The 21,244-nt window shown below is 36.5% G+C and overlaps 1 protein-coding gene across 1 annotated transcript; it reads left to right on the plus strand.

Annotated features, from left to right (window-relative positions):
- Nucleotides 1-1,772: 1,772 nt before the first annotated feature.
- faslg (Fas ligand (TNF superfamily, member 6)) lies at nucleotides 1,773-10,207 on the plus strand. Its single transcript, XM_051875915.1, has 4 exons — nucleotides 1,773-6,075; nucleotides 7,014-7,059; nucleotides 7,159-7,215; nucleotides 8,256-10,207. Exons 1-4 carry the CDS (start codon nucleotides 5,758-5,760, stop codon nucleotides 8,660-8,662), a joined length of 828 nt encoding a protein of 275 aa, XP_051731875.1. The 5' UTR covers nucleotides 1,773-5,757; the 3' UTR covers nucleotides 8,663-10,207.
- Nucleotides 10,208-21,244: the final 11,037 nt, after the last annotated feature.

Here is a 21,244-nt window from a genome sequence, read left to right on the forward strand (position 1 = left end):
AAGCAGTGTTAGAGTCCCAAGATCTGAAAGGAAATGGTTGAGGTGTGGTTAGAGTAGAATTCTGAATGGGAATTAGTGATTGGTTGTTGTCATAAACAGAAAGTAGGAAGTGTTTACTTTTACATAAGTTTATCTAAGGAGTACATCTCCTTCGGTGTCTATATGGTTTCAATTTCAACCACAAGATATTTTACAGATTGATGCCATGAGAGACACCTTTTAAGTTGCACGACGAACATTTTATTCTCGTTCTTTACAAAATCAATCATGTTCTGGTGCTTTAAAAGATAAAGAAAACAAACACTGATTTGAAGAACTGATAATGTAATGCTTAATCATTAAAACAGTCAACTCAAGAACCATATGAAATAAATGCTCTTTGTTCTTCAAAGTGCACAGAACCACTGAACAACCTTCATGTGAGATTATTTGCTATTACTTTACAAACCCCAAAGTTTCAGATTGACATATGTTGAAGTCTGGTATATGAGGTTTGATAATGCATGCACCACAGCAGCCTTGATAAAAATGACTGTGAGACTTTTAAACCCTCAGTATGTACAGGGATGCTGAGTCAGAGAGAGAGAGAGAGAGCGAAGTCTGCGTTCACCAAAAACACAGCATTTTTCCTACAGTTTGGTAACTGAACTAGGGCTTTGCGCTGCGGCCCACGATTCGACCCCAAAACCCCTCATACATCAGCAACAAGAACTGCTTAGCAGGCAACACTTCTGGGAAACTGAGCAAGAGCAGACCGTTGTTACTAGGCAGCAGCGGTGATGTCTTACTCATTCAGAATGTCTTTGTGTGACTTCTAGCACATTTGGCTACAATTGCTTACACAGTAACAGGGTTTCCCATACCTGTGAGGTGAAGTAAGGAAACTGATGCAACTACAGCCGACGTCAGTTGTCAGCTAACCAAATATTTCCTCCGTGGAGTTTACGATAAAAGTTTTTTAGCTGTGTTCTCATGTATGATATTGAAATGCCTTGGGAAAGGCTTTGCTTGTGGTATAAGTTTCAAATTAACTACAATGTTTCAATGACTGGACACAATTTAAATGGAACTGATATATGGTTATTATACCAGCCTCATTTAATTCAATAGATGTATTATATATATAGTTGCTTTTCATTTTTAATACTTAATATAATTCTGTAACTTAAACTTAATGTAAATAAATACAAATAAATCTAAACCATATAACATTTGGAAATCCTCAACGTTTTTGAGGTATGAACATTAAAATAAACTAAAAAAAAAAAAAAAACACTTTAACACTTTTTTAGGGTCTTTTAACTAGTTGCTTATTAGCATGCGTATTAATATAATATTGGCTGTTTATTAGTACTTATTAAGCACATATTAATGCCTTATTTGCATGACCTTATTCTACATTCTTAATCCTACCCAATACCTAAACTTAACAACTACCTTACTAACTATTAATGAGCAGTAAATTAGGAGTTTGTTGAGGGAAAAGTGGTAGTTAATTGTTTTCCCTATACTAAACTGTTATCATTTGGGGTAACATCTCAACAAATTTCATTAGAGTATTAGTAGACTGTTAGTTGTTAGGGTTTGGTTAGTATAAAAAGTTGACATGTAGTTGACCATCAAAATAAATAAAGTGTTACCATAATAGTTTTTATTGTTATATTTTCTGTTTCTGGCATTTTAGTTAAAATTGGAGTTTTTATCCATTTACATTTCAGCTTTAGTTCAAGTTAAACTTAGGAATGTTGAAAATTAGGAATGTTTTCTTTTATTGTTAATTTTGAACCCTTTGCAGTCGCAAATCTAGGCTACAATGGGTAGAAAATGTTTCACCAAATTCCATAACAAAGTTAATTTGTTTACAGCAAACATCAAACCTTTCCGACATTTACGGTACATATTTTAATTACTGGCTTTCGCATCATTGCGCTGCATGATAACAAAATTCCATTTCATGTTTTTGCGGCATCTTCACTCAAATGTCTGATGAAATCATAACTTGATCCACTTTTGCTTTTGCTCATGACGTTAACACGAGTTTCCGCCGTTGGGGAGTTTACACTGCAGCGACTGCAGCTCCTCAAATGCAAACAAGCGGGGACTTAGAAAAGTGGGAAGAGGGAACAATTTGGGGGGAAAGGAGCAAAAAAATGTACATGCATTTATTACAATACTAATGCTTTAACATTCTTTATCATGAATAGCATGAGAAGTGGGTATATGAGGGTGAGGCCAAGCTACTGACGGAAAAGGCAGATTATTCCAGGAAGGCTTAACTGCTGATGACATGCAACAGGGTACGCAGCAGTGTGAGGGGTTAAGGTGATGCCTTTTTGCCTCGCTTGGTTTCAACCACACTGTTCACCTCACTCTCATAGCCATCACCACTCTCATGCAGACCCCTGAGAATGCATGCTGCAAGATCGAAAGAGCACGCACACACTCATATGCGTTGACAGCGTTTCATGTGGCAGCTCCTGTTATTTAGTGGTATGTGAGATTGGGTTTACTGAAACTCATTTTCTGCTGCATCACTGTTTACAAACACTCGAGCAAACCTCCAGATGTTCTAGATGCAGTTAAATGTTTTGCATATGATGATTGAAACTAAATTGTTCAGGATTTTGGCACATTTTCAGTTCAGTTCAACCTAAGGAAAAAAAAAAAATGCTCGCCAAACGTTTGCATTCTCTCTAGTTTTGTGTTCTCCTGAGAATATTTTCTGTTTGTTTGCAGAACTCAATGTTTTTGTGTTCCCCAGAGAAACAGGAACGTTTGTGTTCATTTGCAAACTTTTTGCGTTCGCTCTCAAAAACATTGAAATATAGTTTTTCCTTACATTTTATAGTATTTCCACCATCAGATTTAGCAAACTCAAAACTTTTGAATAAGATTTTTGAAAGTAAACGCAAAGTTTTTCAGAAGCAGTGTTGGGGAAAGTTACTTTTAAAAGTAATGTTACAATGTGGCGTTACTCCCTAAAAAAGTAACTAATTGCATTACTTAGTTACTTTTTAAGGAAAGAAATGCTTTATGTTACTTTTGCGATGGGCTTGCTGGTTTGTTTTTAATAATAATTAAAAATGTATTTGGCATTTTGGCAAATGTAAAGGCCTTTTCACACCAAGGGCCAGATTTACTAACAGCTTGCACCAGCGCAAACCCTATTTTGGCATTAAAAATCTACTGTCGGGATTTACTAAAGACACACAGTGCAAAATTAGCGCTGAAAAGAGTTGTTTTTGTGGCTGACCATATTGCATATGCATTTGTAGGAGTTTCCCTTTCAGACGCAAAATTTATGGGAGGAGAGTATTTGAATGAATCACGCAATGCGATTTACTAATGTTTGTGCTAGTCAATTTACTGGTATTTGCGCCATTATTTAACGTCCAAAAAAAGCATGTCTTAACCCATTTTGCGACATGGCTGCAATTGTTGCTGCTAGGAGAAGACACTGCAGAGAACAGAGAGCGTGTGGTAGAAGGGAGAAAATATTTTCCACTCGTATTAATTTCTTTGGAATGCCAGAGGAAGACGTTATTAATATATTACATGTAAGTTGCGCCTGTGTCGACCCGCACCTGATGAGCATCAGCTCTGCTTATTTGCGATCCAACGCTAATTTGCGCTGCTCTTGGTAGATTGCGTTGGTCATTATGTAAATGATTTGATTGCGTCTGTGTTCTTTAATTTGTACGTCAGCAGTACATCACGTGCAAAACTTGCCACTCCCATCGGCGCATTTGTGGAATTGGGCGCTCACGCTAATTTGCCCCATTTAGTAAATCTGGCCCCAAGTGAATAAGCCTAAAGCTGAAGGAAATGCATACGGTAGAGGGTGCAGCTCAAACAAACAGAATCGGCTGCAATTCTGGACTGCAGAAGAATAGGGCAGGAGAAGAAAGTTCAACACTCTTACTTAACAACAAAAAAATGAAATCCAAATGTGCTGTTAATCTAAAGTCATTTTTGCTTATTCTTATGGTTGAATTGGATCATCGAAGGTCAGCAGCAAAGACATTGGTTAATAAAGTGAGATTAAATACATAAAGTATATTTGTGTAATTTAGCATTTAATTATCGCAGGTTTGCATAATATTCTGCAGTATACTACAATAACCATCATGTTCACACAGCGCACACAACACCTCTGCACTTACTCCCAATTTCTCTCAACATGGGGTCAGGAGAGCTGTGAGTCAAGAAATGGGAAAACAAAGTAACTAGCATTACTTATTTGAAAAAGTAACTCCGATATTTTGTTGTAAATTTAAAAGTAATGTGTTACTTTACTAGTTAATCTGATTACATTTCTGATATGTAATCAGATTAACTAGTAATCAGATTAACTATATGTAATCAGATTAAGTAATCTGATTACATATCTCGCATTATCACCAACACTGCACGGGAGAATGCAAAACATTTGCAATCGAACGCAAAAGCATTGAAATATAATTTCATATTTTTACATTACCATGCCCCATTTGGGACTCCATATGTCTTTACTTTTTTTTTTTTTTTTTTAGTATGTAATAAAAAGTCGATTTTATGTAGTCCAGCAGTGTGACCCATGAATTTTTAAATGAACAAATATTCCATCTAGTTATGCATAATATCAACAGGATTTGCAAAGTGCTTGCAGTATAGCACATCATGTAGCACAGATGTAGCTCAGCAACCCACTGAGATTGAGGGTTTTACACTGAAGAACATGTCACAGTCAAAAGTAACGCATTTAAAGACTTGCTGCTAAATGGGTTTCTATTCTCAGTCTACCTTTGTACAATAAAGGATGGCAGACAGGATGCTGGTGGTCTTTAAAAAGGTATGTGGCCCTTCTGAAGAACTCTTTCTAGGTCACAGACAATCCTTTGCCACATATGCAGATCACATGCCACACTGACCTATAGAAGAGCCTGAGACCAACATTAGTTTTGATTAGTTTTAGTGCACTGATAGACGGAAAGAAAAAAAGACATCAAAAGTTGAATATTATCCTAACTTTTTTATCAAAGTTTTGGCTTTTTCAAATAATCAAACCAAACTTTTGCCCAGGAAAGACATAGTTCAGCTTCTTCTATAGAACAAACTATTTATTTCACATAGGTCTTTTCCATTTAATCAGTTAAGGCTGGATAGGCTTACAATGGATGATTGTGCTTTTTTTCTCTTTTTTGACCATATGAGCTAAAGTTATGAACTGTCATTTAATGGAAAAGACAGAGGGGAAAAAAAACAAAACCATTTGAGTTTGGAAGGACATAAGGCTGGATGTAAATGTACATGGCAGAATTGTTATTTCTGGGTGAACTGTAAATCTTAAATTTATTTTGGTATGCAAAGGTTATTAATAACTGCGACAGAAGCTTGTTGCCTGCAAGTGCGCAGAAGACTCAAGATGAATAGTTTCCTGTCCATGATGTCACCATCATAAACCTTTCAGATACGACTTTATGCGCATTGGTTCACCACAAATGCATGCGAATGCTGATTAACAGACTAAAAAATTTATAAAACATCTATCCTATACACAAGTGAGCGTGACAGAATGAAGGAATGGATCAGAAGCAGAGTGAGATAGTGAGTGAGATAGACTGTGTGTGTGTGTGTGTGTGTGTGTGTGTGTGTAGGTGGGTGGGAAGTCTTAACCACACTGCAGGACCTTTTTAAAACTGATGTTCAGCAACAACTTTTTCAAGACATACTCTCTTGTTGTTCACACCTTCACACACTCTTCTGAGCTTTGCAAGCATGAGCAGTAACTTTGGCCACCCGTCCCAACCGGTGTTCATGGTGGATTCTGGCGGAGGTCATCCTAAACAGCAACGGTACTACCAGCAGCAGGTGCCCAGACACACAGAGCATGTGCCCAGACACACAGAGCCACCCCTGGTACCTTGCTGGACGTTCCCCCCTGCCCGAGCGGAGATGAAGAAAAGGAGCTGGGGAAGGTTGAATGGTGGGATGGCCTGGGTACTGACTTTGATACTCCTGCTGGTTTTTGCAGCCCTGGCACTGGGAGCCTATCAGATCCTGAGGTTACAGTCTGAAGTGGAGCGCCTGACACAGGTAAGAGCTACTGGGCAGAGCATCATATTATCTATCTATACACACAAACACACACACACACACACACACATATATATATATATATATATATATATATATATATATATATATATATATACCTTTTACATATATGTAGAGTGGCCAAAAATGTATTTTGATGCATCAAAATGTATGAATGTTATTGTATTAAATGACCTATGATTCAATAATTTATTACATAAAATGACTTTTAATTCCAATAATTATATAGCACAAGCTAAACATTTCACAAAAAGTGTAAAACAATAGTTATACAGTTAAAAAAAAAAAAAAAAATTCTTCAGTATTTGGACACTTTCTGGCTACCAGATTTTATTGGATCATGTTCATAGTTAATGTGAGGAACTACACCTGTGTGATCCTGGGGGAAAATTAGTTCTGAAAATTTTGCAATTTTAATTTAACTCAATTTTTAAAGTGTCCAAATACTTCAGTGTCTATACTAGCTCACATACACACTTTACACACCAAAATTTTGAGATAATGATTTGAAACCTTGATAATTATTCAGTCAACACCTGGAAAGCAGCCAACCGCTCCATTATGTGTTTGTTGTGTCATTTGAATTTCTTTGAAGTGCATGGGAGTATAATTTTTCAGTTTCCATTCTGACTTGTGCACGCGACTGAGTAGGACAGAATTACGAGAGAGAGAGAGAGAGAGAGAGAGAGGGAGAGAGAGAGAGAGAGAGAGAGAGAGAAACTTGTGGTCACTGGCCAAAGGCTACAGGATATCCTCTACTTCAACCTAACAGTCTAACACTAGCTCCTCTTTCTCATAACTAAGAGTCAATTCACTTTAGGCATACCTATATTTGCAAAAAAAAAAGACACTGAATGCACACTAATACATAATCTTGACAATATTGAGCAGTTTGTGACCCTTATTTTCAATCACAGGAAATGCCCGCACAAATGCAGAGCGTTGCTCCACAGAAACAAGTTGGTGAGTTGCATGACCAAGTTAGCATTTATCAGCTTCACCCTCTGCTAAATCTTATCTGGTGAACATGATGACCTGATGCCATACTTTATTGTTCAACAGGCCTGAATCCTGCTGAGCTGAACAAGAACAAAAGAAAATTTGCTGCACACTTAATAGGTACGATTTGGATTCCGAAATGCATTTGTCTTCATAGTAAACCTCTGGTTGCACTTTATTTTAATTGTAACTTTGCAACTACATGTCAACTAACTCTCATTAGACTATTAGTAGACCGGTAGTAGTCGGTTTACACTGTAAAAAAAAAAAAAAAAAAAAAAAAAGTAAGTTCCCTGGTTGCCTTAAAATTTTGAGTTCTTTGAAATTAAAAAATTGAGTTAATACAATAAAGGCGATTGGTTTAATCAACAGAAACTCAAAATATTATTTTATCTGAACCACGTTAATTATCTAAGTTGATTTGACAAAAGAAAAAATGTTGTGATAAATCATGAAAATAATTTTTTACAGTGTAGGTGTAAAAAAAAAAAACTGTACTTAAAGTTTTTAAGTTTACTTGAACCAGAGCGAATTTACGGAACCCCAGACATGCAGGAAAAAAACAGTAGGCTAAATCGTGCGCACGATATACTATTTCGTTCCCTCAATTTATAAATCATGCACATGATTTATAAATCGTGGTAACGAAATAGTTAATCGTGCGCACGATTTAGTAAATCGAGTGAACAAATTAGTAAATCGTGCGCATGATTTAATTTTTTTTCTTGCATGTCATGTGCGGGGTTCCGTACGAAGTTGAGTTAACTTAAAAAGTTGAGTGCGATAGGATGCCTTATTTTTTCAAGTTGGCTCAACTTGTTTTTTTAAATTATATTGACAAGAAGTACCTTACCTGGTACTCATTAGATGAACAAAAGTATTTAAGTTGATTTTAACTGGAGCGAATTAGTTGTTAACTTAAAAAGTTGAATGCAATAAGTTGCCTTATTTTTTTAAGTTAGCTCAACTTTATTTTTTACAGTGTGGGTGACCGTTAAAATAAAGTGTTAGCAGATATTATCTAATGACTGCTAGTTGACATGTAGTTGCAAAGTTACTTATAGTTAGTTGAATTTCTAAAGTAGATCGAAATAATAATTATCCATTTTTTTATATATATACAATACAGTATGTTACTTATAACTTTTTTTCTGCAACAGGCCGTGCAGACCAGGGCCCAGCATCTGGAACTCTGATATGGGAAATAAAACATGGCGAGGTCTTTATAGAAGGCTTCAAGTACAGCAATGGCGGCCTCCAGGTCAATGAAAGCGGTTTGTACTTCGTTTACTCCCGAGTGGAGTTTCTTTCACCCACGTGCAAATCCGCAGACTATCACGCTCACAAAATGATTCGGCAGAGAGGCGGCCATACCCAAGTAATAATGGAAGATCACCAAGAGGGTCTCTGTACGCCGGGGACAAACGAGCCGTGGATGATGGGAAGCCATCTAGGCTCCCTTCAGCATCTCAAGGAGTCCGACTGGCTGTTTGTCAATGTCTCACACCGCCATCTGCTCAGCAAAAATTTTCACAACAATTATTTTGGCCTCTTCAAGATCCACTGATCATAGAGGACAACTAGGCGATGCTTACGAAGGGCATGATTGTGAGTTCAGATAAGGAGATCAGCAGTCTTTGGACTATAATCAACCCTGAGATCCTTACCGCTTCATGCATTCATTGCAATGCATCAATCAAATTTAATTTTGAATGTATTAGTTGCCTGTTCTTTTCTTTTAGAAAGTCATGCAGAAGAATTTCAGATTAAATGAACACTAATATGCTTCTGTATCAGGAGAAGGTAAATTAAATAAAAATATTTATGGTCCTTAAAGTCTGATTGTATATTAATGTGATCAATGGTCATATTGACTGAATAATATATCAATAATGCCTCATAAATGTGGTCAATAAAACGTTTAATTGTAAAAATCTGCTGTTGATTTCACACTGAATGTGAATCGAGGGAAAATGTCTCACTCTTTGAGGAAAAATAATATTTTGTGGTGAGCTGTTTCCATGCCCACTAATATTTGCATGTTATAGTGGGATGGTTGTTATTGTGAAATGATGCTGATTTTTGGTTAAAAGTTTCCAGAGCTATTTATTTTGAAAAATCTAATGTTTCTGTATTATGTATTTCATTTAACATATGGAAAACTTAATAGTGCTAATTTGTTAAGAATACTTACTTACTTAAGAATTACTTATAGATGAACATGACTCAATTTAGTTTCTAGTCAGCTGTTTTTGAATATCCTCTATGGACCACAAGGCAACTTTTGCAGGGTTGCGGGTTCATTCCTCGTCATTTCTGCAAAGACCCTCAGGTTGGCTTCATTGCAGTGTTGCTGAGCCACACATAAAGATTTAAGGGGTTTTGTGCATGCATAACTGTGGTGGTACACTCTGTACTTTTTCATTTTGTCATGCTTCCTTCCTGTTTAGGTATGGTGTTTACAGGGGTCATAAAGCTTTGATGAGAAATGAAAATGAACCTGCTTTTATCACTCATTCATTCAATTACTCACGAGACAAAGCGTAAATTTCTCAGTGTCGCTCTTGGTTGTGATATCTTATTTCTAGCCATTGATACAAACTATTATGAGACAAGACCTTTCTACTCACATAGTGTCTGTGCTTTTAAGTATCTTTTTCATCTGACCTTCTAGTGAAACTGTGTGTTATGCAGTACTGTGTGTTTTTGTTTTGTGAATCTATTACACCTCAGTATTCCACTTACTATGAGGGTGTGTGGAAACAAGGCCTACTCTGTCACCTCCTACAACTCTTTTGGACAGGGAAACACACACGCACACACAGGAAGTGACCACTGGAGAATCATCACCCACAATCCATCCACTCTCTCAAACTCTGCTTCAGACTAAGTCTAAGGCAATATTAGCACATATTTTACTATTTAAAATTACAACCAATAAGAACCATTCCTAAGGCACTGATTTTGATTTCAGTACATTGACAGCCAATATGTTGAACCTTGACAAAAATATTAAATAATTAAATCATGTACAAAGGCTTTTATTTTGCTGTAAATAAAACTTCAAATATTGCCTAATATAAAATAAAAACAAATATACTTCTGTACAGTCTTTCTGTGTGACCTTGGTATGATCAAACAAACCTGTAAATACCTAAGTAATATTTTACATGAATAAAGTCCTTGTGTGTACAAGAACAACTGTAGGTGGTACATAAATTAGCTCAAGTTTCAAGATGAATCACTAGGACTCACCACCCAGCATCATGTGATCATAAACGCCAAAAATACTAAAGTGAGCAAAGTCTGTAGACTTCAGTAATGGGCGTGTGGAAGGGCCCTCTTTGAAGGAGTTCAGTTTCTTAGTTTAATTAAGGAAAAAAACCCTCAGACACTTTCCAAAGTGACCAACCAAAGATGCAAAATAGATTACAGCCTACAGAAAGACAGTTATTTACCACATCAGATTTAAAAACACGCACTTTTTCTAGGACAGATGGTATCAGTTCTGACCCCAAAAAAAGAGCTGATTTGGCCCAGTAATACTACAAATGTGAGGGCTTTTATATGCTTCAGCTCATGCCATTTTATCAAAGGCTTTGCAGAAAAGGGAGACACTTTGCACAAACACAAATGCATGCTAAATTCTCTTGAACTACACAATCCAGAGAGGCTGTATTGGTTTAAAAAAAAAAAAATTTAAAAAAAGGTGTGGGGGGGGGTTAACTTAACTTATTACAACTTATTGTTTATGTGTACATTAAGGAGATCCAAAGCCAGTATAGATAAAATAAAATAATGTGAGCTTGCACCATGCAACACACCTGCCGTGAAACTAGTCTGAAAAAAAATAAAAATCTACTTTAAACACTTGTCAAATTCTTAGAAATGCATGTGTTTTTTATTAAATTTGTAAACATGTTACCATTTTCAAAAAGCTTAAATTGAATAACTCATTAAATGTCATGTCAAGCAACCATCTAGTAGAAAAAAGTGTTTACATCTTGATCATTATTTTTAAAAAGTTTTTAAACTATATTTTTTTAACGTAATGCAATCCTGGTCTGAATAATTGGTACCCTTGGTAAATAGCAATGAAGTAAAAAAAATAAATAAATAAGTAAAACAATTGAAAATGGTTAGAAAATCTCTTTATGAAATAAAAGATTTTTCACTAATACATGTTAGCTACAATTTATTGGCCCCATTTTAATAAATACTTTTTGCACCCTCCTTTTGTCAAGATAACAGCTCCGAGTCTTCTCTTATAATGCCTGATGAGTTTGGAGATCAGAGACCATTCCTCCATACAGAATCTCTCCAGATCCTTTAAATTCCCAAGTCCACTCTCCTCTTCATTTTTTTTTATAGGATTGAGGTCAGACTGGAATAGTCATGGCAAAACCTTAATTTTGTCATCAGTGACCCATTTTTGTGCTGATTTTAATGTTTGTTTTGGATAATTTGTCCTGATGAAAAATCCAACCACGCCCCATTATAAGATTTCTAGCAGAAGCGTTCAGGTTTTGATTTTTTATCTGTTGGTATTTGATAGAATCCATGATGCCATGTATCTGAACAAGATGTCCAGGACCTCCGGCAGAAAAATAGGTCCACAACTTCAAAGATCCAGCAGTATATTTAACCGTGGACATGGGGTACTTTATATCTCTGTTTGCACCAAACCCATCTGGTGGGTTTGCTGCAAAAAAGCTCTTTTTTAAGTTTCATCTGACCACAGAACTCAGTCCCGTTTGAAGTTGAAATTGCTGATTTCACTGGATTTAAAGATTCTTGGAAACATTTGGGATAATGCAAGTACACAAATCAACAAAATATATAACATTGTTCTAGTGGTTTTTGGATATTTTAATCTAAAAATTTTATATATTGTGTCTTTAAGGCAATATAGACAGGGAACCTCTTCCAGGCCAAAAGAGAACTGAAACTTCTTAATTATTGTGCTGATGATGGAAATGTGAATTTTTCTTACAGCAACTTTTATGAAGTTCATCAATCTTTTGCTCCACATCAGAACTATATTCTTTGGTTTTACTCATTGTTGATGATTATGGAAATTTGTCCCATATTTATATTTCTGTGAAACATGAAGTCTTGGCTGGACAATTTCATGTTCCGTGTGCGCTAAAAATGTAAATATGATTGGAAATATACACTGCTCAAAAAAATTAAAGGAATACTTTTTAATCAGAGAATAGTTAAACTCATGGGATATTGATCTGGTCAGTTAAGTAGCAGAGGGGTTGTTCATCAGTTTCAGCTGCTTTGGTGTTAATGAAATTAACAACAGGTGCACTAGATGGGCAACAATGAGACGACCCCCAAAACAGGAATGAAGCTCTAGCGCAAGTTCTGCTGGGAAGACTCAAATGTTATGTCACCTATTAGTTCAGATCTAACCAATCATTATCTAACACTTGGAGTATAAAAGATCAGTACTTATATATGTCTGATTTGGCAGATGCTGATGCAAACCTTCACCTTCATCCTCCCCACCACCACCACCAGGATGGTCCCTGTCCATACTTCCCGGGGGTCGGCTACACCCCTGCCTTCATCTTCAGGCAGGAAATGCAAAACCACAACCCTCCAAAGAACCTTATCTTGTGATATTTTGCTTGCTGATTGGTAATAAATATCATTGTTTCTCTATCTTGCCTTCCGAGTCTTTCTGGTAGAAATGGTTTTACAGGTGGAGGCCACTGACATTTTTTTCCCTACTCACCTTTTCTGACTGTTCTTCACTAGTTTTGCATTTAGCTAGGGTCAGTGTCACTACTGGTAGCATGAGACGATACCTGGACCCTACAGAGGTTGCACAGGCAGTTCAGCTCCTCCAGGATGGCACATCAATATGTGTCATTGCCAGAAGGTTTGCTGTGTCTCCCAGCACAGTCTCAAGAGCATGGAGGAGATTCCAGGAGACAGGCAGTTACTCTAGGAGAGCTGGACAGGGCCGTAGCAGGACCGGTATCTGCTCCTTTGTGCAAGGAGGAATAGGATGAGCACTACCAGAGCCCTACAAAATGACCTCCAGCAGGCCACTGGTGTGAATGTCTCTGACCAAACAATCAGAAACAGACTTCATGAGGGTGGCCCGAGGGCCCGACGTCCTCTAGTGGGTCCTGTGCTCACTGCCCAGCGCTGTGGAGCTCAATTGGCATTAGCCATTGAACACCAGAATTGGCAGGTCCGCCACTGGCATCCTGTGCTTTTCAGACGAGAGCAGGTTCACCCTGAGCACGTGACAGACGTGAAAGAAGCCGTGGAGAACATTATGCTGCCTGTAACATCGTTCACCAAGCCTGGTTTGGTGGTGGGTCCAGGGCTCGGAATTAACTTTTTTACTTTTACTTAACTTTTTTTTAATTTCAAAAAGTTAGGAGCACCAGCAAAAATTTAGGAGCACCACAACTAATATAGGCCTATATATATATATATATATATATATATATATATATATATATATGGCTCGGCATTAAGTCTTGCCATTTACTTGCCCAGAAAAAAAAATGGATTTTTGTGTTGTAAATATAATTTATTCTGAAGCAATATTCTCATCAGTGTTCTATCAGCTTTGACATATTTAAATCTGCATATTTGTGATGAGGGCATTTTTTTAATCATATTAAATGTATGCTTCATCTTTCATTTTAAATTCCTAAATTTGATCAATAAATACTAGAATAATAAGACACTATGGGGCTGTTATCAATTAAATTAAATCATTTACACTGAAAAATTAAAACTGCATTAAATAATGTTATGAGATTGTTTAAAAAAAAAAAAAAAAAAAAGAATATACAAATAAATGTTGGAAAGAATGATTTTAAACATGAAACTAAACCACTAGTAGGTGGCGGCAGGTGACCGTACTGAGTGAGTCATTGAGTCATTCATTCATTCAAAAGATGAAGTTTAATTGGTTATGTGATAGAACGGTGGACCTGTTACTGTATCAGCTCACAACAGACACATACTGTGCAGCAATATAGCCAACGTTTTGTAGAGAAATTAAAACAGGTCGCACCTCAACGATTATTTGCACTCGCACAAATGCTCCCAAATATATTTTGAGCTCGCACGTATTAAATTTAGGGAGCATATGCGACTAAAATGGTCGCAATTTCGAGCCTTGTGGGTCAGTGATGGCCTGGGGAGGCATATCCATGGAGGGACGCACAGACCTCTACAGGCTAGACAATGGCACCCTGACTGCCATTAGGTATCAGGATGAAATCCTTGGACCCATTGTCAGACCTTACGCTGGTGCAGTGGGTCCTGGGTTCCTCCTGGTGCATGACAATGCCCGGCCTCATGTGGTGAGAGTATGCAGGCAGTTCCTGGAGGATGAAGGAATTGATACCATTAAATGGCCCCCACGCTCGCCTGACCTAAATCCAATAGAACACCTCTGGGACATTATGTTTCTGTCCCTCCGACACCACCAGGGTTGCACCTCAGACTCTCCAGAAGCTCAGTGATGCCCTGGTCCAGATCAAGGAGGAAATACCCCAGGACATCATCCGTCGTCTCATTAGGAGCATGCCCCGACGGTGTCAGGCATGCATACAAGCATGTGGAGGCCATACAAACTACTGAGTAACATTTTGAGTTGCTGCAATGAAATTTCAGCAAAATGGACTAGCCTGCTGCATCATTTTTTCACTTTGATTTTCGGGGTGTCTTTGAATTCAGTCCTCTGTAGATTGATCATTTTCATTTCCATCAAATGATGTGGCATCCTTTCGTTCCTAACACATTACCCAGTCCATATTAGTATAGATATCCAGCATGATATTTTTCCCCATTGAGATCTGATGTGTTTTCAAAGTGTTCCTTTAATTTTTTTGAACAGTGTACTATATATTTTTATATATTCTATATATACATAGCTAATATGTGTATTAAAGAAAAACATGTATTTCATAATGGGATTTCCCCCCCAACTTTCAATTGTTTTACTTCAATGAAAGGTTAGATTTTTATGAATTGTTTTAATGAAAGATCAAAATGATTTATTTTCACAGCCTTCTTAACTCATGTTTACCATGGGTGCCAATATATCATAAATTATTCATTCATAAACATCATTAGGTTTTTGAGGTGTCAACCCATAGAACATACAACTTTAACTTGACCTTGACACACAGTTATGCAGGTCTGCAGGGGCCCTCTCTATGACATCATTTCCTGTTTTATGCGCTTTCTGCCTGTCAGTTGCACCACATGTCTTTGTGATGACTTTGATTTTTAAATAATTCTAAATTATTATTTTTAAATATTTTTTTCAGGGAAATAATAATAAACTATTATGACAAACTACTTAAGGTATTCTCAAGAATTTTATTCTTTTCATTTTGACTTGAAACATTCTTTCATCAAAATTGATTGTAATTGAGAAATTAAAAATTTTTTATATTCAAGCCACTGATTTTTAATGCATTTTTGAATAAATTCCTAGATCTGGGTGAAAAATTAGCGCCATACTATGGCCCATTTTTCAGCCCTGATTATGATCTGATGTCTGCTTGAATTTTGGATTTCCAAAAAAGGAAGAGAGAGGTTTTCTGAAGGCCTCAGTCACACAAACCCCATGTCTTACAGTACTAATGATATTTACACATCCTGTGTCTGGGTCTCTGAAAGTGGTGAACGATGTAATGGCTTTCATATATGTTCAAACCTCACACCTCATGGGAAGGAACACCTGTTATTCACCACATCACCACACAGAGGAAACATTATATATTCATTTAACTAGTAAAATCCCTGAGAGCAGATTAACAGGAATTTATTCAAACAATAAAGACTGAAGTATGATTAAAAATTAGAAAGACCATCTAAAATGCTTATACGTTGATATATGCAAATTAGGTACCTATGCTGAGATTGAATTTGAGGTTGTTATGGGCTGATTGCTTCAGAATTTTTTTTTTAAGAACTTTAAAGTGTTAGTGCTATTGCTATACTTGCTAAGTGATAAACTAGATAGTTCACCCAAAATATGAAAATTCTGTCATAATTTACTCACCCTCATGTCATTCCAAACCTGAATGACTTTAAATATTTAATATATTTTGAACAATGCTGATTACCAAACAGTTTTGGTTACCCTATACTTCCATTGTATGGACAAAACAACACTTCTTAAAAAAAAAAAAAAAAAAAAAAAAAAAAAAAAAATTATATATATATATATATACATACAGGTGCTGGTCATATAATTAGAATATCGTGAAAAAGTTCATTTTTTTATTGTAAATTATTTTAAAAAATGAAACTTTCATATATTCTAGATTCCCTACATGTAAAGTAAAACATTTCAAAAGTTTTTTTTTTTTAATTTGTTGATTAGAGCGTACAGCTCATGAAAGTCCAAAATCCAGTATCTCAAAATATTAGAATATTTACATTTGAGTTTCATTAAATGACCATCCCTACAGTATAAATTCCGGGTATCTCTTGTTCTTTGAAACCACACTAATGGGGAAGACTGCTGACTTGGCAATGGTCCAGGAGACAATCATTGACACCCTCCACAAAGAGAGTAAGTCACAGAAGGTCATTACTGAATGGGGTGGCTGTTTACAGAGTGTATATCAAAGCATATTAAATGCAAAGTTGACTGGAAGGAAGAAATTGGGTAGGCAAAGGTGCACAAGCAACAGGGATGACCGCAAGCTTGAGAATACTGTCAAGTAAAGCCGATTCAAACACTTGGGAGAGCTTCACAATGAGTAGAATGAAGCCGGAGTCAGCGCATCAAGAGTCACCACACTCAGACATCTTCAGGAAAAGGACTACCAAGCCACTTCTGAACCAGAGACAATGTCAGAAGCATCTTACCTGGGCTAAGGAGAAAAAGAACTGGACAGTGAACAGTGGTCGAAAGTCCTCTTTTCAGATAAAAGTAAATTTTGCCTTTCATGTTGAAATCATGGTCCCAGAGTCTGAAGGAAGACTGGAGAGGCACAGAATCCAAGCTGCTTGAAGTCTAGTGTGAAGTTTCTGAAGTCAATAATGATTTGGGGGGGCCGTGACGTCTGCTGGTGTTGGTCCATTGTGTTTTATCAAGTGCAAAGTCAATGCAGCCATCTTCCAGGAGATTTTGGAGCACTTTATGCTTCCATCTGCTGACAAGCTTTATGGAGATGCTGATTTCCTTTTCCAGCAGGACTTTAGCACCTGCCCACAGTGCAAAAACCACTTCCAAGTGGTTTGCTGAGCATGATATTACTGTGCTTTTTTGGCCAGCCAATATGCCTGACCTGAATCTATGGGATGTTTTCAAGAGAAAGATGAGAAACAGTCGATCCAACAATATACAGATGATCTGAAGGCTCAATAGTGCCTCAGCAGTGCCACAGGCTGATCACTTCCATGCCACACTTCACTGATGCTGTAATTTGTGCTAGGAGCAAGTCATTTGCTGTAATATATATATATATATATATTTTTTTTTTTTTTTTTTTTTTTTTTTTTTTTTTAAGAAATATTCTTTTATTCTGTGGAACACACACACACACACACACACACACACATATATATATAGTGGGTACGGAAAGTATTCAGACCCCCTTAAATTTTTCACTCTTTGTTATATTGCAGCCATTTGCTGAAATCATTTAAGTTCATTTTTTTCCTCATTAATGTACACACAGCACCCCATATTGACAGAAAAACACAGAATTGTTGACATTTTTGCAGATTTATTAAAAAAGAAAAACTGAAATATCACATGGTCCTAAGTATTCAGACCCTTTGCTCAGTATTTAGTAGAAGCACCCTTTTGATCTAATACAGCTATGAGTCTTTTTGGGAAAGATGCAACAAGTTTTTCACACCTGGATTTGGGGATCCTCTGCCATTCCAGTCTGAGGTCCTGAGCACTCTGGAGAAGGTTTTCGTCCAGGATATCCCTGTACTTGGCCACATTCATCTTTCCCTCGATTGCAACCAGTCGTCCTGTCCCTGCAGCTGAAAAACACCCCCACAGCATGATGCTGCCACCACCATGCTTCACTGTTGGGACTGTATTGGACAGGTGATGAGCAGTGCCTGGTTTTCTCCACACATACCGCTTAGAATTAAGGCCAAAAAGTTCTATCTTGGTCTCATTAGACCAGAGAATCTTATTTCTCACCATCTTGGAGTCCTCCATGCGGGCTTTCATGTGTCTTGCACTGAGGAGAGGCTTCCGTCAGGTCACTCTGCCATAAAGCCCCGACTGGTGGAGGGCTGCAGTGATGGTTGACTTTCTACAACTTTCTCCCATCTCCCAACTGCATCTCTGGAGCTCAGCCACAGTGATCTTTGGGTTCTTCTTTACCTCTCTAACCAAGGCTCTTCTCCCCCGATAGCTCAGTTTGGTTGGACGGCCAGCTCTAGGAAGGGTTCTGGTCGTCCCAAACGTCTTCCATTTAAGGATTATGGAGGCCACTGTGCTCTTATCAACCTTAAGTGCAGCAGAAATTTTTTTGTAACCTTGGCCAGATCTGTGCCTTGCCACAATTCTGTCTCTGAGCTCTTCAGGCAGTTCCTTTGACCTCATGATTCTCATTTGCTCTGACATGCACTGTGAGCTGTAAGGTCTTATATAGACAGGTGTGTGGCTTTCCTAATCAAGTCCAATCAGTATAATCAAACACAGCTGGACTCAAATGAAGGTGTAGAACCATCTCAAGGATGATCAGAAGAATTGCACATTTTGTATGTGCAATTCTTGGATTTGTGTGTAAAGTTTTGAAAAAAAGAGGCACAATTTTGAACACTGCATTTTGAACACTGCATTCAAAATATCACATCTCAAAAGCAAACATTTGTATTAAGTTGCAAACACCTTTGCCATAATATTCTATTTTTGGATATATCATATATACACACAGTTATTCATAACCTAAAGCTCTTCTTTCATGAGCTCCTATGTACATTTCTGTACAAGGTTGAATGTAATTGGCAGAGAGATGTTGATAAACACGTTGGTAAACATGAAAGCAAGACTGAAACCAAACTATTTATTTATTACTGTAAGCATTTGGGGTTGTGAATACAGTATTACACAGTACGAAAGAAAAGAAATACATCAATCATGTGTGGTTGGACAGAAACAATGGTTTAAAAATGGAAATCAAGATACTTCCTGTAAGATTTATGTGTGTTACATAAAGAATTGTGTGTTGTGTTTTGCCAAAAGTGTTTTATGAAATTAAAAATTGATTCGAAGGCCGAGAATTAGTGTATGGTTTTGCAGATTTGGTGTGTGGTTCTAGTGTTTGAGTGTAAGGATTCAGAAATTGTGACAAGTAAGGGTTTTGTGTGTAAGCGTTTGGGAAAAAAAAAAAAAAACCTGTAATAAAAGCTGCAACATAATGCAGAATAATAATCTGACCCTCACTGATGTAAGTGACATCCATGATTCAAACCAAAAACCGCATCCGCTTGACTAACCGTTTCTAACAACTGTGGAAATGTTATCATCAGAATTCCAGCTAATCAGCTTATCACCCCCCCCCATGTTCGGAGGAATGGCCTTGTAAGTTTAAGTTTAAAAAAAAAAAAAAAAAAAAAAAAAGGTTATTGGAGATCATTAAATTCCAACCTCTATCCCAACGTACCTCACCACGATTCTTTTTAACATACGACGTGGAAATTACATCAAGTAATTCTCAAAATCATTAACTGTTAAAAATGCACAATTAAAATTGCATTATGACTGTGCTTTTTTCCGACACAGTTTCCCAAAAATGTGATGCTTATCACACTTCTAGCAATTTTAGCAATTAATATGAGTGGGAACTGGTTTCGGTGGTCTTTGCAAACACCTAGCTGTCTCTCTCAAGACATCATAAGATAACCACAACAACGGCATTGGAAATCTTTGCACAGACATGTTGCAAATGATGACCCCATTAATTATTTAAAAAAAAAGTGGTACAGCTTGTCCCAGGTTAAGGCCACTATGGCAGAAGAATTCACTTTTTCTTGTTCATATATATATATATATATATATATATATATATATATATATATATATATATATATATATATATATATATATATACACACACACACACACACACACACACAAACACATATACATACAGTGTTGGGTTTAACTAGTTACTAAGTAATTAGTTAATGTCATTTATTTTACTTTTCCCTTGGAAAAGTAAGGGATTACTCTTATTTTTTCTGTAATTTAATTATAGTTACTTCTGATGTAACTGAAGTAAATATTGTGTATAAACTGTAGAACAGTTATAAATAATACAATAGTGGATTTAACATCAAAATTTAAAGTCTAATGTTAAAATTCATGTTTTTATGTATCCTTCTCACTTTAAATACTTTGGTGAGTTAATAAGAATAATGGTAACACTTTAATGTCCAATTCTCACTATTAACTAGTTGGTTATTAGCATGAATATTAACGGGATATTGGTTGTTTATTAGTACTTAATAAACACATATTAATGCCTTATTATGCATGACCTTATTCTACATCCTTAATCCTACCCAATACTTAAACTTAACTACTATTTTACTATCCTTTTATCATTTATTAACTCGTCGAGGTTGATATAGGACTAGGAAAGTAATTAGTAATTAAATACTTTTTGTAGAGAGTCATTTGGGTAACACTTTAGTATAGGGAACATGTATTCACTATTAACTATGACTTTTTCCTCAATAAACTCCTAATTTACTGCTTATTAATAGTTAGTAAGTTAGTTGTTAAGTTCAGGTATTGGGTAGGATTAAGAATGTAGAATAAGGTCATGCAGAATAAGGCATTAATATGTGCTTAATAATTACTAATAAGCAGCCAATATTCTAGTAATATGCATGCTAATAAGCAACTAGTTAAAAGACCTTAAAATAAAGTGTTACCGTAATTTGTCCAGTAATCTAATTACACTATCTAATCTAATTACACTACTTACACTATTGAAAATGTAATTAGTAACTAGTAATTAATAACTTTTTTTAGAATAACTTACCCAACACATATATATATATATATATATATGGGTTCTCAGAACTCTTCCATCTACTCGCCTAGCTTGTTCCATGACAATGCATACTTGAACCCTCCAAATGAATGTCACTCATCTTCCTGCTTCAT

This window comes from Ctenopharyngodon idella, chromosome 20, assembly GCF_019924925.1.
Source record: "Ctenopharyngodon idella isolate HZGC_01 chromosome 20, HZGC01, whole genome shotgun sequence".
Lineage (NCBI taxonomy): Eukaryota > Metazoa > Chordata > Actinopteri > Cypriniformes > Xenocyprididae > Ctenopharyngodon > Ctenopharyngodon idella.

Bases quoted from the DNA above. Each gene is read 5' to 3' on its own strand.
- faslg (XM_051875915.1), top strand. From the start codon at position 5,758: ATGAGCAGTAACTTTGGCCACCCGTCCCAACCGGTGTTCATGGTGGAT. The intron at 7,060-7,158 runs GTGAGTTGCATG...ATTGTTCAACAG, and splicing joins TGCTCCACAGAAACAAGTTG to GCCTGAATCCTGCTGAGCTG. The intron at 7,216-8,255 runs GTACGATTTGGA...TTTCTGCAACAG, and splicing joins ATTTGCTGCACACTTAATAG to GCCGTGCAGACCAGGGCCCA.